General features: G+C 38.3%; 1 protein-coding gene across 4 annotated transcripts in view; it reads right to left on the reverse strand.

The window, feature by feature from the left end:
- Window positions 1–3,390: 3,390 nt before the first annotated feature.
- NETO2 (neuropilin and tolloid like 2) overlaps window positions 3,391–21,494 on the reverse strand; it is a 62,456-nt gene continuing 44,352 nt past the window's right edge. For 2 of the 4 annotated variants that reach the window (XM_032255605.1, XM_032255604.1), the window contains exons 8-9: window positions 7,476–7,589; window positions 3,391–5,554 (exon numbers count right to left, since the gene is read on the reverse strand). In XM_032255605.1, the coding sequence (XP_032111496.1) occupies window positions 4,974–5,554; window positions 7,476–7,589 (695 nt within the window). In that variant the 3' untranslated portion in view covers window positions 3,391–4,973. The remainder of the gene's footprint in view (window positions 5,555–7,475; window positions 7,590–21,494) is intronic. The other 2 variants (XM_032255607.1, XM_032255606.1) reach the window with 1 other exon arrangement.

Consider the following 21,494-nt stretch of genomic DNA (forward strand, 5'->3'; position numbering starts at 1 on the left):
GACTTTTAAATAACACCTGTTTCTTGATCCTAAATAACACAAAGTACAATTGCTCTGTAACTATTTCCAGAGACAGACCAGTGATAACTACTTTCTTCCTTTGTGCCCTGATCTGTGCCTGATGCTTGTGAAACTCACAAGAGTTTCCGCCTTCTTTTGCTCCCTACTTCATGTTCACCTGTGTTGAGGTCTACTCATCCATGTTTCCAGGCTGTGCTATGGCTTGTGCACTGTGCACCCTGAAAGGACAGCTTGGCTCTGCAGCCTGCTCTACGCCAGTCCTCATTGCTTCTTCAGTGACCAGATGCAGTAGACTGGATCCTGCAGGCAACCTGGGACAAAATGTATTTTTTTTCTTTAGTTCATCTTCCCTTGAAGATTAATTAATTTGAAAGCATAAAATGGTTCCCAGTGTAAAAAAATAAGGTTGCACTTATTATCATAACTATGATCATTTTATTTTGGAAGCTACTAGATAGGAAATGCCAACTTTTGCCCTGGAAAGAAATACAGATTCTGTGGGCACAAGTGATCTAAATTCTTTGCCAATTCTAGACTTTAGAAATTGAGGCAAGCAAGGAAATCATAACAAGTTTTTAATTATAGTTCGAGAGTCAGAATTCTTTTCTGTAAAATGCCAAATCTAGGATTAAGCAGATGAGAATTCTCATGTGGCCTGGAAGTTCACCTCTAATAAAAATCTACTGCTTTAAAAAAAATTTACACTAGACAGTGCATACTAAACATGCACCCTAGTCATTAGCTTTCTAGGCTTTTGTAGTCATTAAACCAGTTGCAAAAATACATTTTTAAAAAGTTAATAAAGGAAAGTAAATTCAGAGGTTTGAATTATTAGCAGAGGTATATAAAACGTAAGTGATTTTGCAGAAAGCTAAAAAAGATATCCAAGATAATCTTGTCATTTATAGTGGCTCGAACTCCAATCATTCTCCAAACTCAAGAGATATGGCACACAGATGTTTGATTTCTAGAATGTACATTGTCTCCTTTAGATTTAAAAAAGATCAGAAAAGCAAAAACATGGGAGTTCTTCCTGCCTAGTATCAAGCCTGTATCCTGCTAACAAACATTGCTTAGTAAGAATTCACAGGTGCCAAGGAATCATGGCAACAAAACTGTAGAACACAGTGTTACATACATTTAAAGAAAAGGGAAAATATAATGCATTGAAAAAAATATAGAATAAATTACATTTCAAATCAGAATGACTGACAAGCTTACATGGAACATCTGGGCTGCTATTTAGAAGTGCTCGACTTTTAAAACCTACAACTGACAAAAGCAGGAGACAGCAAAAAAAAGAAAGTACTAGGCTAGTTCTTGAGACACTGGTGCTCACTTCACTTCTGTGGGTTTCAGTCTTCTCATTAATACACGTGGACAAGATAGTCTTTCTTGGGTCTTCAAAAACACCAGAAACTCGATGATCCTTCTGGGTCTAATCAGTGTGATTCAAGGAATATTATTTTTAAGACTTGCAATAAAGTGAGATGAACATAGTGAACCCCATTTTGCAATAAAAGCATAATCTCCTTTGAGAATTATTCCTGAAATCACAACCAGGCTTCTCCCGTCCCCTCTTATCAGGGAACACACTCCTGAAACAGGGAAGCATCTTTCTCATCAGACTTTGGAAGAACCATACAAATGTTCAGAGGCAGACTTTCAGGAAGTTCTTTTAAAGTCTAACAATTCTATGAAACATGACAAAGACACTGATATAAGAGCTGCTGGGTTAAAGGAGGCTTTTAAGTCTCCTTTGTGATGTGAAATGTGAACATTCTTTGCTTTTTGTTAAACCTTTAGATTGACGCTCTCCCCACACACCTTATTCCTACATACTTTAGGAATATCTTACATACTTTAGGAATATCTTACATACTTTAGATGTTGGGATTAGTAGGTTTCCTGCAATAGATCTGTGGGCACTTGGGGGATGACATGGTGAATTGCAGATGGAAGATAACAGTGACAATACTATACAGGTATCCTTAATGCTGTTTCTGAATTGAAGATATTTACCCCTTCCAGATTTGCATTTTGTGTTAGATGTGTTTAACACTGGGGCACTGTGTGGGGTACTGTGTGTGACAGTTAATACTGTGTAATGAAGTCCACAAGATGGCTAAATTTCACGTCTTCTGTTACTAAGTTGTATGGCTTTCATTTTAGTAAGCAATTTGTAAAGTTTTCTCACTGATCTCAAAGATTAAATGCTGTATAGACAGCATTAGCATTATTCCGGCAATAATGCCTAAGACTTATTAGTTTCATTCTCACTTCTTCCAAAAGCATAGACAAATTTAAGAAATAAATGAGATCTAATGCCCATCTATGATTCAATGAAGGCATAACATGTGACAGTCCAAGGCTGGCTTAGCTATTGATCATCTGGTTCTTTAGTTCTATCCCTGACAACATAGACCAACCCCAAACCAATGTTCCTAGATGACATTAAGTTGTGCCTTCACTGGGTTAAGGGGCACCATTACAACCTCTCTCTGCATGTTGCATCCTTTTTACATTCTGGGGAAATGTTCCTACATAAAAACCCTCATGCTGTAGTTCTAGAGGAAACTAGCCCCTGCACATAAATTTGCTTTCTACTGTGAAAAGCAAAAACTGTTTTAGCAGCCAGAAAATTCAGAACCAAACTTACTGTCTAAACTTTACTTGCTACATTGACTTGTATAAAACTATGTACTTCTGTGCTATTTTACTGTTATATGTCTTCTTTAAAGATTGTATTTTGCAGGCCTCTTCAAGACCTTTTAAAAGAAAATAGAAATCAAATTTCACAAATAAAAATATAGTTACAAGTGACTATAGGTAACATAGTTTAGCATACTGTATTATTTGTTACTATAATCTAAAGATTAAAGATGGGTTTAACAGCTATTTTTAAAAATGGATATAATTTTACATAGAAAATATGCAAATTTCCCTTTTATCATTATGAAGAATGAGATTATAGTTGTTGTATTATGTATTTATTGTGCTGTTCAAATGTTGGCTGGCACAAGTTACCTACTAAAATGCTTGTTCTGAATAACTATTGAAAAAACTTAGCTGTCTCTGGTATTAGTTCATTGAATATTATGTGTATCATGTCTTTTTATGTTTCCAAGTTGTACTGTTAAAACAAGAAACTATGCTGGCTTAAAAAAACATTTAAATCATGAATACACTATGTGTAGGCCTTTCTGTCTCCTGAATATTATCTACTTTTTTTTAAAAAACAAAAGCTTTGATATAAGAAAGCATTCTGTGGCAGTATATGTGTATCATATTTAAAGTCACAATTTTCACTAATCTGAGAACATATCTATGCAATATTTAAGAGTTAATAAAATCCAGTAAAACTTCAACTTATTTCATTGAGAATTTACTACCAAAATATAGAAAACAGGAATTTACCTCTTTTAAATGGCATGTCTGTATTACTTACAATTTGATAAATGAGTTCCTTTCTGCACATATCTTAAGATCCACAACCTCAGTGGCATAAATAACATGATTAAAGGATCATGTACAATGTATATTTTAATATAGGATTTGTGTAGTGATTCAGAGCAATAAATATCACACAGTGAAAAATTTATCACAAACTAAATACAGTAACAACAGGAAAGAAAGAGCTTATGTCCACATTACCAAGGTCTTTACAATAAGTTATAGTGTCCAGGTCCAACATGGCATATTTGCATACAAAGCCGCTGATGTGAACACTGAAAGGAATCTGCCCTGTAGGTCTTTCATCTTGATTTAATAAAGTTTGTACAGTATCAAATAATATCAAAAGTCTAAAAAAACACAATGAACTTTTATGTTTATAAATTATTTTTATATACCATAAAAAAAGTCAGAAGTGCAGGTTAAAAAAAAGTGGACGTTGTTTTTCTTAAGAGCTAGAAAAATGTCCTGTCCCAGGTAAGAAGCCATCTCAAGGCTCACCCAGTTTCTAAAAAATTCCCTTTAACTCCATCCAACCTTGGTTACCATATGCGGTAAGCAAAACCAATAGAATGGGAGCTATGTAACAATCTAGCAAAGAGAAACATTGCAAATATATGTAATTATAGGCCTCTCCCAAAGTGAATGAAATGACTGTTTGCTGGAATGAATGGGCTATCACTGAATGTGACCATACTTGGGAAACTTCAAAGGCTTGCTACAAGTTTTTATCTTTTTCGCATTTTTAGTCACAGCTGGCAATGGTACATATAATCCAGGATTATGAAATTTTCTAGTATAACTGAGAAAAAATTTAATTGAAAGGTGATAAATCATATCATCTACTACTTCTCACAGAAAATAAGGACTAAGGGCCCAGTAATTAAAAGGCAGAAGTACAGAGATTAGTCAAGAAGAAACAGATGGATGAAATACAACTGGGTCTTAATTGGCACAGTAACTAGCTGTATTTTGACACATTCAAGAAGAAATGCCTATATTGAAGTATGTGGTACATTAACCACTTGTATTTATATAAGAAACTGAAATGGTAAAACTATGGGCTTATAAAACATCAAATCTGGAGAAAAGAAAAATAAAAGGAATGTAAAGAAAAATCTTAGTTTATTGTAGGATCAAAATATTGACAGAGCCGTATCAGTCAAGAGCAGTATTCCTCCTGCTAAAACGAAAAGGCAGCCTGAGCCTGGCTCCATCCAACCACCTCTTCCAATGCTCTTTAACTGGGTGCTTTCTATAAATGACACAAAGCAATAGATGATGATTATTGTTCACACTGAATAGAGTAAGTTCCTTGATTGGTTTAACATATATAGACTGCCTGAAAGAATAAAAACATCACCATAATGATAGGTTAATGGTAAATCAAGGTCTTCATAGCTGTGATGGGAGAAAAGGGTTGGCTGCTGGAAACAGTATGGTGTCCAGGAGGCTGCATACATACACACTTAAGAATTCACATCACCTTTAGCAGAATATTAGAAGTCAATGGATATGGATGCTTGTGCAGAATCTTCTCGCCCCCTGACATAAATTTCACAGGGAATCTCCTCCATTACTCGGTCTTCTAGGGCCTGCTCAGGGCAGTCGTGTCCCTGTTTGAAAGTGTAACTACTTTTCTTGAAGGTGCTATTAAATGTTTTCATTGGCTGTGGTTGTGCAAAGTCATTTCGGAAAGGAAGTTCCATGGAACTGAGGTTGTTCCTGCTTTGTTTGACGCTGGAGGCCTGCGACCCACAGTGGTGGTCGTGAATGCAGCGGGAGGCAGTGGAGGAGCGCCGCATCTTCTGGTAGTTGTCCAATTCTTCTGACAAGTCTGCCAGGTCTGCAGAAATCTCTTTGTCCCTTAATGAAAACAGTTCATAATGAGGAGGATCAAACACTTCTTGGAACCCGGTTTTATTAAAGGCAGTTTTGCAAGCCATGACCTTTTTTCGAGGCTGTTTCACTTGTACTAAAATGGAAATAATGAGAAGGACCAAGACAATCCCTGAAGTAATGCCAATAATTGTCCCATGAGTTTTAGTAATTTGCTCAAAGAGTCCTGCTTTTTTCTTTTCTGTAGAAAGAAAATGAGAAATGTTAAGTTTTCAAAATACATTAATATGAATCCTGGTACAAATCAGTAAGGTATTTTTAGGTAAAGCAGAATACTTGGGCCAAATATACTACAGACAATGCATTTACAATTAGGTTTTTAAACAAAACAACTCTATTATAATTTCTTGTTAAAAGTTACCAACCACAGTATAGATAGATTACAAAAAAGATAAAGTTTGTGGTCCCATTCTTCAGAAGACACAGAAATGCACACATTCTGAAAATCAAATCAATTACATAAATATAGACTATGCCAAATAAGTACTTTTTTGCTATCAAGTTTAGCTTTCTGCTTGATGATTGGTTTGACCAACTGCCATGTTCAGGTATACCCACATCTACTGATGACCCCAGGGAGAGCAAACTAACATCATCAGACTAACCTATGCAGTATATTATCATGATCTACTGTTTTTGAATGATTACCTGAAAACACTTCATGTCAAGTATTTATGACAGCCATATCAGATTACATCACCTTTTCACAGTAAGATATTTGCTGAATTCTTACAGCCTGGGTCCCCACCCCTTGGCCATAGACAGGAACTGGGTTGCACTGCAGGAAGTGAACAGTGAGTGAGCGAGCTCTGTATTTGCTGCCGCTCCCCGTCACTCGCATTACCTGGAGCTCTGCCCACTGTCAGATCAGCAGTGGCATTAGATTCTCACAGCAGCAGGAGCCCTATTGTGAACCATGCATTTGAGAGACATAGGCTATGTGCTCCTTAGGAGAATCCAATGCCTGATGTTCTGTCACTGTCTTTCATCAGCCCCAGATGGGACTGTCTAGTTGAAGGAAAACAAGCTCAGGGCTCACACTGATTCTACATTATGGTGAGTTGATAATTATTTCATTATATACAACATAGTAATAAAGTGCACAATAAATGTAATGCACTTAAATCATCCTGAAACCAACCCTCTCGACCCACCCCTGTTCCATGAAAAAATTGTCTTCTATGAAACCAGTTATTGGTGCCATAAAGGCTGGGGGCTGCCGTCTTAGAGGATAAAAGGTAGATCACCTTTAGTTCTGAGACAGTCATCTGACAACCAGCTTGCAGACATTCAACCATCAACCACAAGCTGCATTCATCTTTCAGTGAGTACACACTGGGAATATAGCTTAGGAAATGTTGTGAAATTTAAAAAAGCAGTTCATAGAATGTTTCTGTTTTTATGTTGTAAGACTGAATCTGCAAGTTGATTTTTATTAAATAGTGTTTCCACATAATGCAGGCTAACCTCTAAATTATTTTGACAACTAAATAATGCTTACAATACAAATGACAAACTTCAACAACAGTAGCAAAATAAAGGCAAGGCATACCACGATACACTTTTTTTTTTTTTTGAGACAGAGTTTCACTCTTGTTGTCCAAGCTGGAGTGCGATGGCACATTCTCAGCTCACTGAAACCTCTGCCTCCTGGGTTCAAGCGATTCTCCTGTCTCAGCCTCGCGAGTAGGTGGGATTACAGGCGTACGCCACCACGTTCGGCTAATTTTTTTGTATTTTTAGTAGAAACAGGGTTTCACCATGTTAGCCAAGCCGGTCTTGAACTCCTGACTTCAAGTGATCTGCCCACCTGGGCCTCCCAAAGTGCTGGGATCTATAGGCGTGAGCCACCGCCCCCGGCCATAATACACTTTTGAACAACTTAACAGTTTGTAGACAAAAATGCTTTTGTTTAGAGTATTTTTCTTTGCTTTCACCGCATCCCAGGTCTATAATCCATTTAAAAGAACATTTATATGTTTGCATTTCTGCCAAAGCAACTATGCTAAGCACTGTTGTAGAAAATAACATTTTAAGTGTTTCCTAATGAAGGGCAATAGTTACTCTTTTCTCAAAAAGGCTGGCCTTTACATCAAACTCACCTTTACAATGATTTTCATCCCAAGGGTATGCACAATTTTGGACACCATTACAGACTAAAGAATTATTGATGCACATGTTGCTATGGCAAAAGAAAGTGCTGCCCGTGCAGGGAGCTGCAGGAAGAGAAAACAGTGTTGCAAAGAGCAGGCATAACACCCGATTTTGATTTATTTTATACGTAACAAATCCAACTTTATCAGAACACTTTCTTACTTCAACGGCCTTTACTTGAATAAACTCTGTACTATTCAAACAATAAGACAAATGTCAATATTCTCTGATGCTGGCTCATTCAAACTTTTTCTTATGCTAGGCCCCAAAAGGTCATTTTTAATGAAATGATAACATGAATGCATTTCCAATGGTTCTTATGGAACCAGTATACAATCTGGTAAATTTTTTTTCAAAACTTTGAAAGACAATGTTGGCAAGGATGTAGAGACACTGGAACCTTTCTGCACTGCTGGTGAGAATATAACATGGTGCAGCCGTTATGGAAAATTGTCTGGAGACGTCTCAAAAAGTTAAGTAGAATTACCTTACGATCCAGCAATTTTACTTTTAGCTATCTACTCCAAAGAACTGAAAGCAGGAACTCAGTTACTTGCATACCAATGTTCACAGCAGCATTATGCATAATATGCAGAAGGTGGGAACAAACAAAATGCCCATTGATGGGTGAATGGATAAACAATGTGGCATCTACAAGACAATGGAATGTGATTCAGTCATAAAAAGAAATGAAATTCTGAAACATACAAGGACGAAGCCATATATTTCACTTAGCATAATTATTTATAGTTATATATTATCGTATGAGAAATACCATATGATTCCACTTATTGAAGTACCTAGAAGAGGCAAATCCATAGAGACAGAAAGTAGAAGAGGTTACCAGGGGCCAGAAAGAGGGAGGAATGGGGAGGTGATGTTTAATGGGTGCAAAGCTTCAGTCTGGGAAAACAAAAAAGTTCTGAATATAGACAGTGGTGATGATTGCACAATAATGTGAATGAATGTTACTTAATGCCACTGAACCGTATAGTTAAAATGGCTAAAATAATACATTTTGTTAAGTATATTTTACCCATAATAAAAGAAATCCACTCTTCTGAATTCAAAAAAATTGCTTTTTTTAAAAAAATGTCCAGGAGAGGAAAGGAAACTTTATTTTTTATATGTATGTATGTATTTTTTTGGCAGGGGAGAGGGGGAAGTCTCCCGCTGTCACCCAGGCTGGAGTGCAATGGCATGATCTTGGCTCACTGCAACCTTCGCCTCCCAGGTTCAAGCAGTTTTCCTGTCTTAGCCTCCCAAGCAGCTGGGATTACAGGCATGTTCTGCCATGCCCAGCTAATTTTTGGTATTTTTAGTAGAGATGGGGTTTTACCCTTTTAACTAGGATGGTCTTGATCTCCTGACCTCGTGATCCACCCATCTCAGCCTCCCAAAGTGCTGGGATTATAGGCATGAGCCACCGTACTTGGCCCAAAAAATTGTTTTAAAGACACTAAAGGTATATATGACACTAAAAGAATATAAACCATGTAACTTCCTACTTGTTTAAGTTGTTCTTTCAGCCTGGAATGGCTCTGTTTCTCTTTGTAGCGGCCACCTACTCATCTTTCAGAATCATCTCAAATGTTACCATCTGTGAAAATCCCCTTACTTCTCCTGGGTAGCCAGTCACTCCTGTGTGTTCCTGTCACGCTCCACATACTCCACTACTTGGCACTTCCCCTTGTGTATGTAAACCTTTGTTAGAATGGATTATTATTATCAATGTGCTTACTTCTGTTAGGAACTAAACTCCTAGCTTGGAGGCAGGAGTCCAACAGAGTAGTATTAAGTATTTCAGTGTAAAGAAACAAACAAAACATCTGAAAGTCAAGAAATGAGACAGCTTATTATTTTCCCATTCAACAAGATTATAGTACAACAGAAGCTGAAAAACCTTAGCAATTTTTTTCTCACTCTGTTGCCAAGGCTGGAATGCAGTGGCACCATATCAGCTCACTGCAACCTCCACCTCCCAGGTTCAAGTGATTTTCCTGCCTCAGCCTCCCCGACTAGCTGTGACTACAGGCACGTGCCAACACACTCAGGTAATTTTTGTATTTTTCAGTGGAGATGAGGTTTTACCATTCCGCCAGGCTGGTTTCAAACTCCTGACCTTAAGTGATCTGCCTGCCTCAGCCTCCCAAAGTGTTGGGATTACAGGCATGAGCCACTGTGCGTGGCCCAAAACTTAACAGTTTTGCCTTCTGAAATTGTAGCTGGACAAAATGTATTTTCTGTCTAAAAGATTCAATACTTTTGATTTTCAGAAAATATTTGCTACATCAAGGAGGGAGAATTGAATATTGCTCTATATTATGCTAACATACCTCAAATATTTTTTATATTTTCTTTCAGGTTTTTCAAGATACAATTAGTATCTAAAATTTTACTTGACTAATAAGATTTTTTCTAAATATTATCTTTCTCTTAATAAATATGTAATACAACAATTTTTAAAACAGCCATGAGTAGTATTTTTTTCCCCTCCAAAGAGAAGACTCTTTAGAGAGCAGTCATGAAAGTTTGGCATATCTGACCACATTCTCCAATTGCAGTACATTATCAGTAATAAAACTGATATTTTTTTCATCCATATGCCTTACATACTCTATTTCTCAATGGGCTGTGAACATGGGCTGGAAAAACAGGCATTTATTAGGTACCTAGATAACTCCAAAACATAATCTGACAAATGTAGGTCCATAGTGAATATCCAAAATTGCTTTGCTATTAAGAGTATGACCATAATCTCTCTTTAAGCAGAATCCCCTAAACGATATTATTCACCCAAGTTTCAGTACAACAGGTTAAAAATCTAGTCATTATGAACTAGGGTTTGCTTATCCCCTTCCCGCTCCTCACTGTAAGCCAACCTGCAGTTGAGTTTAGACTCTTTCTCTATATACAGCTCAACAGTCTTCACACTGAACTGTTAAGCTTATTCACCTGTGGAGTACTCAGCTGCTGCAGTTCAAGTATGAGAACCCCTTGGTGGCTGACATGACTGAAGAGTCCACAATAATAGCTATGAACTGTGAAGAAACTTGGGAAATAGCACCATGCAACAGAAAGTGGAAAAAACAACGAACTAGTAATCAATAAAAATAATTTCTATTGTCATTTAGTCCACATATTTTAAGATACTTAATCTCCTTGGGCCTCAGCTTTCTCTTTTAAAACAAAGGGGATGGAATACGTGTCTCTCAGACGTCTGGTTCTAAAATTTGGTGAGACTATGCAATTAGTGGTCTCAATCATGATACTTCTGTTTTACATTAAATGCAAATGATGTATATATCTAATAAGTAATTTATCCAGAGACTGTTAACCTGTCTAAATGGTATCACTAAAACCATTAAAATACTTCATGATTCTTAGATAACATTGATGGTTCCAAGGCTCATCAGAAAGACAACAGGTGTCAGTTACACAAACGTGCCATCAGACTGAGGGCAGAGGAGCAGCTGGTGGTGTTTTATTCACTTTACAAAATTAGCTAGTGCACCTACTTTCATTTGTCAAAGATATCATAAAACTGTGTTATACAAATGGGGGCACTGAATAATATTAAAAAATGGCCAAGAGAAACATACAGTATTTTTGATTTCCTCATTTTTACAAACTGGAGTTGCTGTTTTTATTTATGTACCACACTGTAATTCTATTACATATGATATAATTGTATATTATATTCTATCTAGTTCACAAAAAGGTGATGTAGGAAAGATAAATCATTTTCAAGACAAGCTGAATGAGGTAATAAACAGCACTGTGGCTCCTTGGCATTCGAATTTCATGAATAAAACTACCATTAGGTTTTAAGGTTTATCTACAGAACAATATGTGACCTCCACTTTGATGGCTCTTTATAACTTCAAAGGTGGCCTTAAAGACAGGTTTGCTGCTCTGTGTTCATCACTGATTGAGCAGTAAGAGAAAGATGTCCTCAGTTTTTATTATAAATTCTTTGCAACTGCTCTCAATATTATTTAAAGCGATTAGAAAATGGCACTGATGCTGTTCAGATTTTGTTTCATAGAAATGTGAGTTATATTTATAATTACACCCACATTAACCTTTATGGCTTTTCACTGGGTAAGCATGGCTGGTGGAAATGAGAGTCAAGCATCAGTTATTGATATGGAATATTAATGGTATACTTCAATTCAAATAATCAAATGATTGAACTAACCATCTTTATATAAATAAAAGATAACAAAAATAGTGCCAGTTATGAACTGGACTCCACTTACAGCCTGAGGACTTTCTACCTTCTGCCATTCCTCACTGCTGGGTCATGGTGTGAAAAGGAAGGGGAGGGCTGGGATTTTATGTCCCCCCCAATTTCGATGGATGTGGCAATTATGCTAAAAGACGGCTGTCCTTCAGTGAAGCCTGCAGGGGTCCCGCGGACAGTACGCCACTGAAAATCACATTACGGGTTTATTCTGACAAAAATATCTGCTGCTGCTTTCACAGTTCTAGTCCTAGAAATTATTTTCCTAAAACTGTATCTTTCTTAAAGAGTGAGGTATATATTAGTATTCAGTGCCTGGGAAGAAGCCAAATATATCCTGATTGCTATTCTGCATCATCTATTTTAGCAAAATTATTCTATTTCAGTTATATCTGCAATCTACAATGGGTAGGCATGAAGTGAATCTCTCATGCAGAATTAGCCCATTTATATAAACCTCTTCTGAAATACTAATTGTTTCCATGGGTGAAATTGTAACAATTACAAATCACTAACAGCTTAGAGGAGAACAAAAGAAATAGTTCAATAATTTGAATTAATGATAAACATGAAAAAATTTACTAATTGTAGCTCTGAAATTTGCTTTTCAAATGGAGGTTTTTCAAGCTGCCTCTTGTTTTTAAAAAACGCTGTTAAATCCCTAATTTTAATCATACAAGGGGTGGCTTTCATCTTGTTCTTGGGTAATACAGCTAAATTTGGGATATAAAGTTAAATCTATTGCAGCCTTACAATTTAAACTTATTTTTACATTCGGTGATGAATTAATATAAAGGTATCATTTGAGGCAGGATTTTCACCTGTTTATCCTATTTGTATTAAAAAAATTAGTGCATATAGAAAAAAACCTTAACTAAGACACATTAGAAAATAATTTCTCATTGTGGATATAGACCAGTGCTGACCAAAATAAACGTGAGTAAAAAATATGAGCAAGTAGCCACATTAAAAAGTAAAAAAGAAATTGGTAGAATTATTTTGACTTATTTAGTTTATTTAACCCAACATATCTGTGCAGAAAGAGTTAACATTATAGCAGGCCTGAGGGTGCTACCTTTAAAAGGTTCTGCTTGCAAGGCTGGCCCTTGGGTGGCATCCATTCTCTAACAGATAAGGGTACTTCACTGTACCTAAGCTTTATATAAAAAATATCATTTATGCCAAATACTTGCTTTCCTGCTGAGAGCCTGAAATTTTGATACATGCAAAGCAGCAGGTGCCTATGTGACCAGACCCCGATAAGAATGTAGGGTGGTGAGTCTCTAATGGTGAGTCTCTGTTTCTCTGGGCAGAAACACTGCACATATGCTATCGTATTTTTGTTCTTCTTGGAGGCAGAGTTTCACTCTGCTGCCCAGGCTGGAATGCAGTGGCATGATTCACAGCTCACTGCAGCCTTGACCTCCTGGGCGCAAGTGATCCTCTTGTCTCAGCCTCCAGAGTAGCTGGAACCACAGGCATGTGCCACTGTGCCAAACTCACTTAAAACTTTTTTTTTTTTAAAGAGATGTTATCTTATTATGTTGCCCAGGTGGGTCTCGGGCAATCCTCCTACCTTGGCCTCCCAAAGAGTGGGAATTAACAGGTGTGAGCTACTGTGCTCAGCCCATGCACATTTGCTGTTGTTGAAGAAACAGGCATGCTCAGGATGCCCCTCATGGAAAGGATGCGGTATGCGGACCTGAGCAAGGGTTGGTCCAGTCCCTGGCGGTCTCTCCCTGGCAGCTTCCTTCTGTTGTCGTCCATGCCAGCTGTGAATGCAGTACAAATAAATGCTGGGTCCTAGAGTCCTTTCAGCAAGGCACCTAACATGGGGTGCTGTTGGGAGCCCCGAAACAATTTCCAAAATACTCTCTCATTTTAACATATATTTAGCATAAAATACTGTTAGTGGGATACTTTACGTTCTTTATTTCATACCAAGCCTCTGACATCTGGGAGGCGTTTTTATAATAATAGCACATGTCAGTTTAGACAGGCCATGTTATGAGCGTTCAGAGGGTGCAAGTGGCTGGTGGACACTGGGCCAGACAGCGCAGGTGCAGAGGCTGGGCGCAAAACCGAGGGTGCAATAAGAAGGCTAAAAGCCTTGCCTATTAGCTATGTCTCTGTATAAAGCACAGGTTTGTAGTTATTTGACATAGTGAAACAGCCTCTATACAGTTTTTTAGGTTTGAAAAGTTCTCAAATTAAAAAAGTTTTAGGAACATGCTCAGGTTCTCTCCATGGTGAAGGAGTGGCGGCAGCACAGTTCACTCATGGCAAGTGCCACCACTGAGCTTCTGATGTTTCCAGCTGCCCGAGGAGCTCACCATGTCCAAAACATGACACTTTCCCCATCTTGCCTGTTCAGCTTTCAGTTTCCAAGTAAGTCAGAGTCAAAATTGTAGGTGTCTGACTCATTCTCTTAGCCTTCATTCTTGATGAGTCACTGAATCCTGTGGATTCCGTTTCCCACTCTTCTTTGTCCTCACTCCTCCAGCTTAGGTTCAGACCTCCGTGGCTTCCTGCTGTGACTATGGAAGTAAATTCCTAACTCGTCTCCACGCCCCAGCTAAGGTACCTGGGCTAAAGATGTCATTGTATAGTGCAAACTCCCTGATGCCTACAAGATGAGTCTACATTTTCCCTTTGATTATTTTTCAAAGGGCTTCATATTCCAGTTTTAATCTACCTTTCCTGCCTCCTTTCTCTGTTACTCCCTCTACCACACTTCTTGTGGTCCATCTTAGCTCTGGTTCAACATCTTTGTTCATTTTATTGCTTCTGTCTAAAATAACAGCCTCAATGAACATTTCTACCTTCAAAATATACCTACTCTCAAGGACATACTCAAAGGACCTGCACTCAAGGACCACCTCCTCCATAAATAATGGATGCTGCCTGCTTGAAAGACCTTGGATATTTAATAGGAGAACATTTTGTTTTATGTCTCAAAGGGTCTTCATCACGGTCAATCCTGCACTGTCAATATTTGCCTATGTCACCTTACCTAACTGGAAAACCCTTTAGGGCAGGTACTGTTCCATGCACGTTTGTATCTTCCTAGCATCAAACAGTAACTCATATGACAAATGTCAAAGAAATGAATGTAAAGCAGGTAGGAAGGCTGGCTGGCCAAACTGGCTTCATAACCCAACTGACCATCTGGCATCTCATGAAGTCCTTTCAAGTTCTAGACAGAAGAGTTCAGCTATGAGAAAGCCTGTACATGGTCATAAACAGTCATGATTTTAATACAGAATCCATGAAATAATATGACTTGAAATTACAAAATTGAGAAAAACTATTAATTTTCAAATTTGTCAAAAATATCTGATATCTTACTGTTATACTTTTGTATTTAGAAACTCTGTATTTGCACAAATCATATAGCTTACCATTACACCATATTCATCAGTCAGGATATAAAAGCTAAAATATTTCTCTCATGACAACAGATAAGATATGCCACTTATAATTTTTAAAAAAATGTGATGTGAACATACAAACCCAACTATATCTGTGTCTTAAAACAGTATTTTTCTTCATACAGGAGATGAATCTAAAAAAAAACAGACAGTTGGAGAGGCTAACCAGACCTGCCCAAATGTAGACTAAAGTTAAGGGCCAAATTCAAGTAAAACAATGATGGTATTTTGGAAAGCAGATTTTGCCAAAGTTACTGTAACATAATCTGCACTTATGGTAAGCAAAATAAAAAAATTAGGAAGTACTGACATATCACTTGGATTTTATTTTTTTAAACCTTAGCTAATTGCCTGAGGAGCTTAAGGAGATAGAAAGGCAAAGAAATAGAGCAGAACCAGTTTTTCCTGGTGTGAACTTATTCATTTGATTTTTCAGGAACTAAAGGAAGGTGCTTTGTTTTTTTTTTTAGACGGAGTTTTTTCACTTTTGTTGCCCAGGCTGGAGTGCAGTGGCATGATCTCAGCTCACTGCAACCTCCGCCTCCCGGGTTCAAGTGATTCTCCTGCCTTAGCCTCCTGAGTAGCTGGGATTATGGGCATGTGCCACCATGCCCAGCTAATTTTTTTTGTATTTTTAGTAGAGATTTGGTTTCATCATGTTGGCCAGGCTGATCTTAAACTCCTGACCTCTGATGATCCACCTGCCTTGGTCTCCCAAAGTGCAGGAATTACAGGTGTGAGCCACTGTGCCCAGCCTAAAGGAAGGTTTTGTTTATTTATTTATTTTTGAGACAAGGTCTTGCTCTGTCGCCCAGGCTGTAGTGCAGTGGTACAATCTTAGCTCGCTGCAACCTCTGCCTCCTGGGCTCAAGTGATCCTCCCACCTCAGTCTCCTGAGTAGCTGGGACCACAGGTGCATACTACCACCTCAGCTGGTTTTTGTATTTTTAGTAGAGACGGGATTTCATCACGTTGGCTAGGCAGGCTGGTCTCAAACTCAAGTGATGAACAAGCCTCGGCCTCACAAAGTGCTGGGATTAAACGTATGAGCCACTGTGCCTGGCCTAGGAATCCAAAGGAAGAATCCTAAAATCTGTCCTCAAAATTTCTCCACTTTTAAGTTGTGGTGGTTGTCTGTATATGAGCTACAACCTTTAATAAAAACAAGTTCCCACATGCTTACCAAATAGTGAAGATAACTTTTAAAAACTTAAGCAGTTCATAAAAACATGATCTCTGTGGTAACCACAAGAACATATCTATAAAATATATACAAAAGGAAATGTGAAGGTGATTAAAACTTGTCAATACAAAAAATCAATTAAGGAAAAGAAGGCAGTAAGGGAAGAAAGGAGAGACAGCAAAGCTATAAGACACACAGAAAACAAGTAACAAAATGGCAGAAATCCTTCCTCATCAGCAATTAGTTAAACATAAATAAACTCTCTAATCAAAAGAGGAGATTGCAGAACTGATGGTGAAAAACAAGATCTAAATATATGCTACCTGTAGGACACTCACTTTAAAGATATAAAAAAGTTGAAAGTAAAAGGATGGACAAAGATATTCCAAGCAAATAGCTGCTAAAAGAGAGCTGGGGTGGCAATACTAGTCTTGGATAAAAAAGGAAATGGTATATTAATAAAAGGGTCAATTCACCCATAAACATATATGGACTAAAAATCAAAAGAGCCCTAAAATATATGAAACAAATACTGACAGAACTGATGGGAGAAGTAGACACTTGTAGAATGGTAACTGGAGACTTCAACACTCCCATTTCAATAAAGCATAGAATGACCAGACAGAACATCAATAAGAAAATAAAGAACCTGAACACCACTACAGACCAAATGGACCTAACATTCCACCCAATAGCAGAATGTGCATTTTTCTCTAGTACATATCAGTCTCTAGAATAGATGATGTATGTTCAGCCACAAAACAAGTCTTAATATATTTTAAATGACCAAAATCATAAAAAATTTATTTTAGAATCTAAATGGAATGAAACTAGACATCAATAACTGAAGGAAAATTAAAAGATTCACAAGTCTGTGGAAATTGAACTACACACTCTTATACAACTTTTAAAGTTGTGATTTCAAAAAAGAAATCACAAGGGAAATTATAAAATATCTTGAGACAAATCAAATCCAAAACATGTCAAAACTTAAGGGGAATGGTAAAAGCAGTAATAAAAGGGAAATTTACACCTGTAAACGTTTGCCTACATTAAAAAAGAAACAACTTAGATCAATAGCTTAACTTTATACCTTAAGGAACTAGAAAAAGAACAAACTAAATCCAAAACTAGCAGAAGTAACAAAATAATAAAGATTAGAATGACAATAAATAAAATAGAAAATACAGCAAAAATAAAAAACCCCAAACTTGGTTCTTTGAAAAGATCAACAAAACTGACAAACCTTTAGCTAGAATTATTAAGAAGAAAAAACCCTCAAATTATTAAAATCAGAAATGTAACTGGAGACATTACTACAGATCTTACATATATAAAAAGAATCATAAGGGAATACTCAGAACAACTGCATGCCAACAAACTGACAACCTAGAGAAAATGGTTAAATTCCTAGAAACACACAATCAAACAAAACTGCATAATGAAGCAAAAGAAAATCTGAATAGGCCTAAAACTAGCAAGGTGATTAATGAAACAATCCAGAACTTCTCAACAACAAAAAAAGGCTCTGGACCACATGGCTTCACTGGTGAATCCCACTAAACATGTAAAGAATTAACACCAGTTGGTCGATTACTGGGCAAAAATGGCTGAACAGGAACAGCTCTGGTCTGCAGTTCCCACTGAGATAAATGCAGGAGGTGGGTGATTTCTGCATTTCTGAATACATTTCTGAACTGAGGTACCTGGCTCATCTCATTGGGACTGGTTAGACAGTGGATGCAGCCCAGAGGTGAGCAGAAGCAGGGTGGGGTGTCACCTCACCTGGGAAGCTCAAGGGGTCAGGGAACTCCCTCCCCTAACCAAGGGAAGCTGTGAGGGACTGTGTTGTGAGAGATGATGCATTCTGGCCCAGATACTATGCTTTTCTCATGGTCTTTGCAACGTGCAGACCAGGAGATTCCTTTGGGTGCCTACCCCACCAGGGGCCTGGGTTTCAAGCACAAAATTGGGTGGCCATTTGGGCAGACACTGAGCTAGTTGCAGGACTTTTTTTTTTTTTTCATTCCCCAGTAGTGCCTGGAATGTCAGAGAGACAGAACTGTTCACTCCTCTACAAAGGAGGCTGAAGCCAGGTAGCCAAGTGGTCTATCTCAGTGGATCCCACCCCCATGGAACCCTTCAGACTAAGGTCCACTGGCTTGAAATTCTCACTGTCACACAGTAGTCTGGAGTTGACCTGGGATGCTTGAGCTTGGTAGCAGAGGGGGTGGCGGGGGGAGGGCATCTGCCATTACTGAAGCTTGAGTACACAGTTTTACCCTCACAGTGTAAACAAAGCCACAGCTAAGTTCCAACTGGGTGGTGCCCACCACAGCTCAGCAAAGCTGCTGTAGCCAGACTGCCTCTCTAGATTCTTCCTTGGTGGGCAGGGCAACTCTGAAAGAAAGGTAGCAGCCCCAGTCAGGGGCTTATAGATAAAACTACCATCTCGCTGGAACAGAGCCCCTGGGGGAAGGGGTGGCTGTGTGCACAGCTTCAGCAGACTTAAACGTTCCTACCTGCCAGCACTGAAGAGAACAGTGAATCTCCCAGCACAGTGCTCAAGCTCTGCTATGGGACAGACTGCCTCCTCAAGTGGGCCCCTGACCCCCTTGCCTCTTGACTGAGAGACACCTCTCAGGAGGGGTTGACAAACGCCTCATACAGGAGAGCTCTGGCTGGCATCTGGTGGGTGCCCCTGTGGGATGAGGCTTCCAGAGGAAGAACGGGCAGCAATCTTTGCTGTTCTGCAGCCTCTGCTGATAATACCCAGGCAAACAGGTCTGGAGTAAACCTCCAGCAAACTCCAGCAGACCTGCAGCAGAGGGGCCTGTTTAGAAGGTGAACTAACAAACAGAAAGGAATAGCATCTACATCAACAAAAACGATGTCCACACATAGACCACATCCAAAGGTCACCAACATCAAAGAATACATAAATCCACAAAGACGAGAAAAAGCCAGCACAAAGAAGCTGAAAATTCCAAAAACCAGAATGCCCCTTCTCCTCCAAAGGATCACAACTCCTCTCTGGCAAGAGAACAAAACTGGATGGAGAAAAACAAACAAACAAACAAACAAACAAAAACTGGATGGAGAATGAGTTTAATGAATTGATCGAAGTGGCTTCAGAAGGTGGGTTAAAAACAAACTCCAAGCTAAAGGAGTGTGGTCTAACCCAATGCAAGAAAGCTAAGAACGTTGAAAAAAGGTTAGAGGAATTGCAAACTAGAACAACCAGTTTAGAGAAGAACATAAATCATCTGATGGAGCTGAAAAATGCAGCATGAGAACTTCGTGAACCATATGCAAATATCAACAGCTGAATTGATCAAGCAGAAGAAACGATATCAGAGACTGAAGATCAGCTTAAAAAAAATAAGATGTGAAGACAAGAATAGAGAAAAAATAACGAAAAGGAATAAACAAAGTTTCCAAGAAATATGGGACTATGTGAAAAGACCAAACCTACATTTGACTGGTGTACCTGAAAGTGACAGGGATAATGGAACCAAGTTGGAAAACGCTCTTCAGGATACTATCTAGGAGAACTTACCCAACCTAGCAAGACAGGATAACATTTAAATTCAGGAAATACAGAGAACATCACAAAGATACCCCTCAAGAAGAGCAACCCTAAGACACATAATTGTCAGATTCACCAAGGATGAAATGAAGGAAAAAATGTTAAGGGCAGCCAGAGAGAAAGGTAGGGTTACCCACAAAGGGAAGCCCATCAAGACTAACAGCAGATCTCTCTGCAGAAATCCTACAAGCCAGAAGAGAGTGGGGGCCAATATTCAACATTCATAAAGAAAAAAAATTTCAATCCAAAATTTCATGTCCAGCCGAACTAAGCTTCATAAGCAAAGGAGAAATAAAATCCTTTACACGCAAGCAAATGCTGAGATTTTTGTCTCCACCAGGCCTGCCTTATAAGAGCTCCTGAAGGAAGCACTAAATATGGAAAGGAAAAACCAGTACCAGCCACTGCAAAAAGATACCAAATTGTAAATACCATCAACACTATGAAGAAACTGCACCAACTAATGGGCAAAACAACCAGCTAGCATCAAAATGACAGGATCAAATTCACACATAACAATATTAACCTTAAATGTAAACAGGCTAAATGCCCCAATTATGACACAGACTGGAAAACTGGACAAAGAGTCAGGACCCATCAGTGTGCTGTATTCAGGAGACCCATCTCATGTGCAAAGACACACATAGCTCAAAATAAAGGGATGGAGGAAGATTTACCAAGCAAATGGAAAGCAAAAAAAAAAAAAAAAAAAAAAAAAAAAAAGCAGGGATTGCAATTCTAGTCTCTGACAAAACAGACTTAAACCAACAAAGATCAAAAGAGACAAAGAAGGACATTACATATTGGTAAAGCTGTAACAACGCAACAAGAAAAGCTAACTATCCTAAATATATATGCACCCAATACAGGAGCACCCAGATTCATAAAGCAAGTTCTTAGAGACCTACAAAGAGATTTAGACTCCCACACAATAATAGTGGGAGACTCTAACACCTCACTGTCTATATTAGACAGATAACGAAAATTAAGACACTTCAGAAAATTAAGGATATTCAGGACGTGAACTCAGCTCTGGACCAAGCAGACCTAATGGACATCTACAGAACTCTCCACCCCAAATCCACAGAATATACATTCTTCTCAGCACCACATCACACTTACTCTAAAATTGACCACATAATTGGTAGTAAAACACTCCTCAGCAAATGCAAAAGAATGGAAATCATAACAAACAGTGTCTCAGACCACAGTCAAATCAAATTAGAACTCAGGATTAAGAAACTCAAAACCACACAACTACATGGAAGCTGAACAACTTGCTCCTGAATGACTACTGGGTAAATAACGAAATTAAGGCAGAAATAAATAGGTTCTTTGAAACCAGTGAGAACAAGGACATATGTACTAGAATCTCTGGGACACAGCTAAAGCAGTGTTTAGAGGGAAATTTACAGCACTAAATGCCCACAGGAGAAAGTGGGAAAGATCTAAAATTGACATCCTAACATCATAATTAAAAGAACTAGAGAAGCCGGGCACAGTGGCTCACGCCTGTAA

This window comes from Sapajus apella, unplaced genomic scaffold, assembly GCF_009761245.1.
Source record: "Sapajus apella isolate SASKATOON/1434 unplaced genomic scaffold, GSC_monkey_1.0 scaffold90, whole genome shotgun sequence".
Classification (NCBI taxonomy): Eukaryota; Metazoa; Chordata; class Mammalia; order Primates; family Cebidae; genus Sapajus; species Sapajus apella.